The 10,205-nt window shown below is 30.3% G+C and overlaps 1 protein-coding gene across 1 annotated transcript in view; it reads left to right on the top strand.

Annotated features, from left to right (window-relative positions):
• The first annotated feature begins 63 nt into the window (after positions 1 to 63).
• Positions 64 to 10,205, top strand: part of Sas10 (UTP3 small subunit processome component Sas10) — a 78,961-nt gene continuing 68,819 nt past the window's right edge. Inside the window, exons 1-2 of the mRNA XM_085823762.1 lie at positions 64 to 214; positions 5,392 to 5,539. Of these exons, the coding sequence (XP_085679888.1) occupies positions 198 to 214; positions 5,392 to 5,539 (165 nt within the window). The 5' untranslated portion in view covers positions 64 to 197. The remainder of the gene's footprint in view (positions 215 to 5,391; positions 5,540 to 10,205) is intronic.

Below are 10,205 nucleotides of genomic sequence, written 5' to 3'. Positions count from 1 at the left end.
TTTAAATAACTGGTGTAAAAATGGTAAAATTTATTTTATTTCTTATTTGTTGAATTTTATAGATGCTTACAAAGTCTGTTTTGCTTTGGTGATAGGATTCGATTTATTTTGCTTCATTGATATTGGGCAGGAATTAATGAACTCAACTCCTCTCGCAAAGGAAAAGCATGCTTATGTTTTGTTTGTGATTAACAAAAATGAAAAGTCGAAAAGTGTAAGTAGTGTTAATTTATTGTTCTCTATAAAAAAATTTCATATGTTGTATATATATCTTATATCTTTTATATGTTGCATAGATGTATCTTAATTTCATATGTTGACTGACACTAAACATTAAAAATATAGAATTATGAAAGATATCGGGTAATATAAAATGTGAGTTATTTCTGAATCCTTACTTACTTCTGTTTCCGTAGCCTTTAATTTATAGAAAAAAAAAAAGCGTTGAATAGTAAGCAAAAAGAGTATAACTTTTTTTACTAAGTCTACCATAGTTTGGTCTATAAAATATTAAATAAACGTAGAAAATGTTGTTACTAATTTGTTAAGTAATAGGCAAAGGTATTGTTACTTTTTTGCATATGTCTGTTAAGCTTTTCTTAAAAAACTGAATAAGTGTAAAAAAAGGTATTACAAAGCTCCCTTTTTTTTTCTCCTCCCCCCGTGGTTTTCTTAAAATTTGTTTTTATTTTAAAATGTAGTAATTTTTCTTAGTATTTAATCTGTTTTATTTTTTGATAATTTGACTTCATAAAGTATTTATTTAACTAAATTTCTTTTTTAAACATCACTCTTTAAATCACTCTCTTACTAATTAATTTCTCAGCTACTGGGGACAAAGCTCACCACTGTTGGATTTGGGTCCTGGACAACTGACAACTGTTGGTTTTCAGTCCTGGACAAATCATGGATTTTTGTAACTTTAATGTTATTGTGAAATAGGTCCTTATAAAATCTGTCTGTCCAAAAGCCCTTTCTAGAGATTCCTGGCAGGGGAAGAATACGAGTCCTATGAATTCCATCTCTTTATCTGTCAAAATTTGGATAGAGCATAGATGACAGATCATGTGCTTTGCATAATGTAGATAATTAGCAGCACTTCCACAAAAAATAAATAAATAAATAAACCACTATTGGAGATATATTTCTAAGTAGCACATTGAAATGTGTTAATTTTGAATTATTTTTGTCTTTAATGAATAAATAAATTTATGAAAATAATTTTTTGAGATTTTATTATAATCACAAGAATTTTTGGAATTTTTATCACATGAAGTCCTTTAAAATCGAAGAATCCATTAGTATCACAGTAAAATCTCGTTTACTTGTAAGCAGTGGGACCTCAGCAATTCCAGATAAAGGATTTTTCAAATAATTGAATATGTTTCTAGAACTTACTCATTCTTTGCAGTATCATCTGTAGAAATTGTAGCATGCAGAGTCTGTTGGTGATAATTTTTTGTCTTTAATCAGTCTGCTATTATTAAATAAATATAAAAAAATTGTACAAAATATTTAAAATTAAAATGTGTAGATATGATTTTATATTCCAGGAAAATAAAATGTATTATTCACATGAAGAATAGAAATTTCTTAGTGTGATGGCATACAACTTTGAATGTCCACCTGCTTTTGAGATTGTGGTTAGAGTTTTAAAAATTTATTGTGCATACAATGAAACTTGTAGCTGTTATGTACTGTGTCATAGATAAACATTGCTTTGTAAAGCATATGTAAGGGTCTTCTTATTCTGCCCGTCATTTTCATACACATCCTCCATCTTCTCCCTTTCTTTCTCCTGTCCCACTGCATCCATGATTATTTTTTCATCATATTAAGAGTGTGATTGAGATATAATTGTCTGCATCCATCTAAGCCTGCACCTTCTCTTCACTAACATTAATTTTGATTGATCTTTGGATTATGGTAACTTGGTGATTTTTTGGCGAAAATTTGGCAACCAACTCTGCTACAGCAACCCTCTATTTTTGCTTTTTTTTTTTTTTTTTTTTGGCCGCCATTTTGTCGTCACGAAGTAAAGACATGTTTCTTTTCTTTTTATTTACTGAACACTTTTTCCAATAATCTACTAGCCAAATTACACTTATGCTAGAAATTTTATGTAACAAAACTGCTTAATCATGACAAATATTAACTGCAAAATTGGGAAAAAGTGCACAATCGCAAACTCCTTGCGCGTTTTTCAGAATAGCACATACACATAAACCATTTACACGTCGACTTATTTTTACTTAAAAAAAATCCCAGAATTGCACAAAAATGGCATTGCACACACTCTTAACTTTATCCATCTACACTGCTATTTTCTCATAAATTACAAAAATTTGCACGAAAATGCAAAAAAATTCTGTGAATCTTTAAACTTGGTAAAAAGCCCATATATGAAATTACCTGATCGCAAAAAGTATATACCCTTTCCAAGAATGAACATTTCCACGTATAAAATAAATAAAATATCCAAAAACTTTTACCTCTAAATTATCTATTACCGTATATACTCGCGTATAAGTCGACCCCCCACTTCCGAAATCGAACGAGAAACTTCGAAAATTTTTTTTTAAGTACTACATTTATTCAAAATCATCTGAGAAAAAAAAAGTAAATATACGATAAAAAATACCTTGGTAAATAAACAAAATCAAAATCCTTCAACGTCCGATTCATGGTCAGATTCGCCAAACATTTCATAGAACTCTTCTGTCGTCATTGGCTCGTCATCATACATATTTTCAGTCTTGAACTCTGTATTGTTACAATCACTACTACAGCCTTCGTCGTCATTTTTACTTTCAAAAACAGCATCATCTTCCGTGCCGTCTAGTTCATTGCTAATACAACATTTTTTAAATGATTTTATAATCATTCAGAGGGTATTTCGCAGGCATTCGCATTTTTTAGGGGCAAAAACATAAAAATTTCCAAAAGTGTCCACAATTTTGGTCACCACTGTAGTTCGTCACATAATTTAAGTCATGAAATTACTTCAAGTAAGTGACTTATTTGATAAGTCGTCCAATTCGAGTACGGGAAGAAAACAACTGCATTATACAAAGAAATTTTTGAACTTCCAATTCTTTTAATTTTTATGGCCCCGCGTATGAGTCGACCCCCCACTTTGAAGTCTTTTTTTGGTCCAAAATATCTCGACTTATACGCGGGTATATACGGTATATTATAAACGTCACCAACGAATTCATACCGCAAACATTACAAATGGTTACAAATACTTAGGTCAAATATTTAAATTATTTCCATACACGTTTACTTCAACTGAAACATATACCAAATTCCTACAAACATAAAATTCACAAAATAACTATCATTTAATTAAAATATCACTAAACCATGTACACGTTGACTTATTTTTACTTAAAAAAACATCCCAGAATTGCACAAAAATGGCATTGCGCACACTCTTCGCTATATCCATGTACACTGCTTTTTTCTCATAAATTAGAAAAATTTCACGAAAATGCATGAAAATACTCAATGTATACTACTCAAACGTATTCCAAAATACTACAAACATATAACTCACAAAATCACGATCATTAAATTAAAATATAATTAAATAAAAAAACACTACTTAAAATATAAATAAGCACATACATTAAATTAATAAAAATTAGATTACAATCCTAATTACTTTAAACTAAATCATTGCTAATAACAATTTTCCAATAATATCATATTAATTTATTTACCCCTTACATTTAGAACAATGCATAAAAATAATATCCTCAAATGATAAAAAATACTAACTTACCTAATCTTCAGAATCTTCATTACGTGGCACGCACACTTCCACTATATCACACAACACACAATGAAGCTTAATACAAAATAATATAGTACTACAGTTTTCCAAATCCCCCCTTTTCCGATTAAAGAACTGTAATTCGTCCATTAATGTCGCATGACATATCTCATGATCTCTCATTTCCCTCACACAAAATAATGCGTAATCGGAACTGAGTACTTCTCACATTATTACCAAAGTCCTAGGTAGTAACCTTTATCGCCTCCAAAATGTCGCCAAACTACCAGTTACCATATTCCAAAGATCAGCCTTAATTTTCTCCAAACATGCATTTAAATTCTAGATGAACACAGTCACCAAATGTGCTTTAAAACCAAGACAATCTTCATCATCCAAGAACACGATCACGGGTCACTATTTAACCAACAGTTACATAATGCTCTTTGTATATTTTCGGGCTTACATCAAAGTAAAAGGGTGTCTTTCAATATAAATTGTCATGAATCTTTACATTATGGTAACTTGGGGAAAATTTGGCGACCAACCCTGCTACTGCAACCTGCTAGTTTTGTTTTGGATGCCAATTTGTTTTCACGAAGTAAAGGCATGTTTTTTTGTTTTTTTTTACTCAAGATTTTTTCCAACAATCTGCTAGCCGAATTACGCTTATACTAGAACTTTTATGGAATAAAAATGCGTAATCATGACAAAGATTTGTGCGAAATTGGGAGAAAGTGCAGAATCGCAAACTGCTTCCCGCATTTTTAAGAATTGCACATACACAGTATCCATGTACACGTCGACCTATTTTCACTTAAAAAAACATTCCAGAATTGCACAAAAATGGCATTGCGCACACTCTTGACTTTATCTATGTACACATCGTCCTATTTTCACTTAAAAAGTCAAAGAAAATTGACAAAAATCTAATTCTTCTTACTGTTGTAAAAAGCGCCAAACAAATAAGTGGGTGATTCTGCACTTTTGCAGGGAAATTTTTTTGAAGTGATTATTAGCTGAAATCATGATTGAAATTTTCCGGAAAATGTTACATTACATGTCTCATGATCTCTCATTTCTCTGAGACAAAATAATCTGTGATTCGAACTGTGTACTTCTCAGATTATTGCTAAAGTCCTAGCTAGTAACCTTTATCGCCTTACCAAAATGTCGCCAAACTACCTGTTACCATATTCTAAAGATTAGCCTAAATTGTTTCTGAAATTCATGAACACTGCTCACACATAGGTGAATCAAAAGGAACTGATAATTCATCTTTATATTCTGGATAATCTATTGGTTGAGTAAGGGATATTGCATTGGGGGGGGCAGGAACATAACTCGAATGTTTTCCACATTTGAGGCTTTAGATTACTAGCCCATTGTGCATTTTTTATCACTTAGGCCTAAATTTCAGATTTAAATTTAGCATCAAAAGTGCTGTTATTTTGGCATAGCTGGTTATGAGAGATTTTACAGTATATGAGGAATATCAAAGTTTTAATTCTAAATGCTTAAAAATACTTTAAAGTGTTACTAAATTTTATTTGCAAGATATTACCGTAAATTGAATATTTTCAGTTATAATAATTAGTTGTCTTTTAATGCAGAAAATCTGCAGCAAAAGCTAAATCATTTTTGTCAAAGAAGAAACTCAGAGGTAACATTCCAATTGATGTGAGAAGTGACAGTGAAGCAGATGCAGATTCTGATATTTACAATGATGAAATCGATGAATTTCATCAAAGAGAAGACGAAGTAAGCTGATTATTGTAATAGTTATATGTATAGTTACATAGCTAATGCCTTTCTGTGATTAAGAAGATACATAAAATAAAATGTTGAGCTAATTAGAAACAACTTTTTTTAAAAAAAATTCCTTTAACAAACTGTAAAGTTATAAAAAAAATCCTAGTGCATTAGTCTAGTTAGTATTATTCCATTTATTACATAAAAAATCATATACTTGATATTTTATTTCTATACATGTTTTCGTCGACAGCAGTAAGAATGTGAATTATTCTTCCCTTTAAATTTTGGATATAAAAAGTTAAGTACTTCAGGATTAAGGTGGCCACCTTAGATTTAAGCCAAAACTGGATGATCAGTCACAAAGCTTGGTAAATATGATCCTCAGATTTTTAACCTGAAATAGATTAGATTTTCAACCTGCTTTCATTGTATTGTGGTCCACTATATCATTTCAGTAATTTTTTTTCCCTTTAAAATGTTTAGCATTTTAGCTTATAAGAAATTCGAAAAGAAGCAGTATTTTTTTAATATTTATAATGTACCGCATTTTTTATTTTCATGCTCACTTTTAACTGTCATATCATTGTATCGTTAATTATTTTCTTTTTAATTGTTGACAACTTTTAACTTTCCATAATTTTTTAAAATAAGAGTTAGGTTCTTCATGATATTATTAATTCTTTCTTATTCTTCATTATTATTTTTTTCCTTAACATGTCCACCATATTTAACTTAATATCAACTGAAAAAAAAACAATGATTTTCTTATAAGAGCACAGAATTTTGTGTACCAAGCAAAAGCATAAAAATGGCTACCAAATGGAATTGTTTATAGGGAAGCTGTGGCCAAGTGGCAAAACAAGAGACAAAGAGGAACAAGGACATATTAATATTTAGGAAAATTTGGGCAACAAATTATTATAGTATTGCAGGAATTGCCGAATTACAACATTCACAAATATAAGTAAATGTTTCGTTTTTTTAAAGTTGCGGAAGTGTTTTTTTTTTTTTTTTTTTTTTTTGCCAAATTAATTTTTAATTTTGCCAAAGTATATGCAGTGGCCATTTTAAACTACCAAAAATTACTGTCACATAACCCTTGATCCTGAATGTAACTTCATAAATTATATCAAGAGCAGCAGTGGCTGTTAATTTTGCTGGCCATGATAACAGTTTGCTGTCATGTGTTTGAGAATGATTTATTTAAGCATTTATGAGCACATGTAAATGAATGGCTGAGTGATGATATGTATTTTTCCCAAATGATATGTCTGTGTATTAGTTACTTAACATGTCATGCTGTCGAAAGATTACCCACGATTGAACCTCTCGCAGCTAAGCAACATAAAACTGCATCAGGTAAGAATCTGGTTAAAATTATGGACTCGCTAAAAAAAGAAAGGTCCAACAGTTTTCTTCTGCATTAATCCATAGCAAACATTGACTTGAGGGACTCTCTCCATGTTTCTGTTTGATAATTTGTAGAACATTAAATACAGGTAAATGTTTTCTTTCTCTGAGGGATGAAATGTTGTTTTAACAACATAAAACTGCATCAGGTAAGAATCTGGTTAAAATTATGGACTCGCTAAAAAAAGAAAGGTCCAACAGTTTTCTTCTGCATTAATCCATAACAAACATTGACTTGAGGGGCTCTCTCCATGTTTCTGTTTGATAATTTGTAGAACATTAAATACAGGTAAATGTTTTCTTTCTCTGAGGGATGAAATGTTGTTTTAAATATGCTCATGTGCTTAAGTGTTGTCTTAAGCAATTATTCTAGAATCTCCTATAAAAAAAAAAAAAATAAAAAAATAAAAAAAAAAGATATTTTAAGGCACTCATAGAAATGTACCCTTTCTTAGCATGGGGATTGGGGAGAAATCTTTTCCTTATGAAGCATAAGAAATTAGAAAATCTCGCAGAAATACCAAGGAAAACGTTAATACTGAAAAGAAAGATAATATATGTGTGTAAAAGCTCTTTAACTTACATTGTTTTAAATAACTGGTCTAAATTATAAAAAAAACAATTTTTTTTCTTATTACAATATTCTTAATTATATGTGATTACAAATAAAAATCATGAAACGGCAAAAATGTCAATATTTCAGTAATCAAATAGAAATTAAGCGAATTCATAATATTTCTTATATGTGTAATTTCTGGAGCAGCATTTTTAAAATTGTGTTCTATGAAAACCTGGCATTCCATAACAATCACTCAAGGGTTTCATAAAACTTTCTTTTTCATAACATTCAAGAAGGTAACTTAAAAGCGCAATAAAAATTAAGGTCTCTATAAAATTAAGGGGGAAAAACTAAAATAAGAGCTAATCCTCGTTTCCACTTACTAATCTGGGTAGCCAATGTAAATACAACAGTTCAGTGTTGTAAGTTGTAATAGCACAGTCAGGGAAGTTTTTGTTATTTTAAAGCAGTCATGCTGGGGAATAGCCCACAATTCTGTAGATGTAGAAATGCAGGGAAATCCTGTAAACTTCAGTATATGAGGATACTGCAAGTAGCTAAGCATACTACTCGCTTGTCGATGTGCGTCTTATAAAATATAAATTGATTGAAATTTTTTTAAGTTTCTACTTATTGATAAATTTTATTGAGCATCACATCACACATACTCTTCCATAAGATTTTCCCCATCTTAAAATCGTTTTTGACATTTTGTTGCAGGATGGACAAGTGGCTAAGAAAAGACACTCTAAATTGTTCAATTGCAGATCTTGACTCCTTCTGCTTTGGACTAGCTCTTTTGTTAAAGATAATAATGGTAATAATGATAGTGATATCAATGAAATCGTCCCCAAATATGTTAGGCCAGTTAATGCTTCTACAAGCACTCAGCAGTTGCTAAAAAATATAAGTATGATGGAAGTTATCTGTCTAGGATTCATGAACAATATTGGTTATCCTCAATTTGTTATGTGCAGCAAAGTTATCCATGATAGCTGTATGGTTCCAGCTAAAACTTATCATTATTTGAAATCTGTTTATAGCACCTTAACTAAAAAAAAATGTTGAATTCTTCATTTGAAAGTGTGACCAACTCTTAAAATTATAAAGGTTTATGGTTCAAACCACCGAAAATGTGAAAGAAAAAGCAGCTGTAACTTCTGACTTAGTCAGATATCAAATTGTTTAATATACGATCAATTTCAAGAAATCTTATTAAACCTGCTATGATAGCAATGGTAAAATATATGTTAGATGAAAAAACAGCAAATGAAATAGCTAAGATCACACTTTCAAATGACACAGAAGCTCAGCATGTCAGAGGTATATCAGCTGATAAAAGAAAGAACTAACCTTTCATCTGAAATTATGCAAATTTTCATTACAAATGGATGAATGTACCAATTTAGCTGGTGATGATACTAATTTTCATTATTAGATATCAGCATGAAAATGCATAATTTTTTCTGTTACACAAATCTTACCAACACATATGACTGTAATGTAAGTAATTGGTCTTTTCTTTTCTTGAAGAGAATAAAATACCATTGAACAAGTAAATCCTGTAAACTTGAGTATATGAGGATGCTGCAAGTAGCCAAGCATAATACTCACTTGTTGATGTGTGTCTTATAAAATATAAATTGATTGAAAATTCTTAAGTTTCTACTTCTTTATAAATTATATTGAACATCACAGCTTATTAAAATTTGTAGCCAAAAACTATTGTAGTAGCCATTGCATGATCCCTAGGCAGGCATTTGCTGCAAAAATTATCTCCCAGCCATAAGATTGTTCTTGATGAGCTCATCAAAATCATAACTTCATAAAATCTGGGCCACTAAATAATTATTAATTCATTATACAGTGTGAGAACATGGGAAGTTCATATTCATCTCTTTACACATCATCATCTTTACATACTGAAATCAGATGGTTATTTCGAGAAAAGATGCTAACCAGTATTTTTGAGTTAAGGGACAAGGTGTGTGCTTTTCTTTTATTTTTGCAAGAACACAGTTTTGAACTGAAAAGTTGATTATTTGATAGAAATTAGCTCCTTAAAATTTCCCATTTAAGCAACATTTTTACAAAGATCATTGAACTTAATTTAATTCTATAGAACAAACAAGTAAATGTGTTTAATGCTCATTAAAAATTTCTTGCTTTCAAGAAAAAGGATTTTATATATTGTATACTCTCCATCTCCTTTTTAGAAGATGAAGGGGTTGAAATAGGGAAGACATTTTGTAAAGAAATTATTCAGCACCTGACAGGTTTGAGTACTGCTTTTAATCAGTATTTTTCAAATAAACGGCAGATTAAATATTAAAACAAGTTGTGAGTTGAAAACTCATTTATTGGCAGTGCATATACAGCATCAACAGAAGAATAAGAAACTCTTATTCAAATAACATCTAATTCAGCATTGCAGAAAAAAGTTAAATTAATGCTGTTAGTGGAATTCTGGTGTAGTTTAAATAATAAATAGCTTCACTTGTCACAAAAGGCCGTATTAGCATTTTTACCCTTTTTAACTACATGTATGTGTGAAACATAGTTCTCAGCTCAAGGGTTGACAAAAAATTAATATCCTTAGTATAGACTTGGTGTTGAACCTGACATGAAAATTCAGCTTTAGATGAAGCCTAATATTAAGTTCATCTGTGATAATAAAAAGCAGTATCCCTCTTTAATATTTAA

The sequence above is a fragment of the Stegodyphus dumicola genome, chromosome 1 (assembly GCF_044657685.1).
Source record: "Stegodyphus dumicola isolate Sdum_Otavi_A_Nest chromosome 1, ASM4465768v1".
Classification (NCBI taxonomy): Eukaryota; Metazoa; Arthropoda; class Arachnida; order Araneae; family Eresidae; genus Stegodyphus; species Stegodyphus dumicola.
This window is presented reverse-complemented; position numbering and strand designations above follow the sequence as displayed.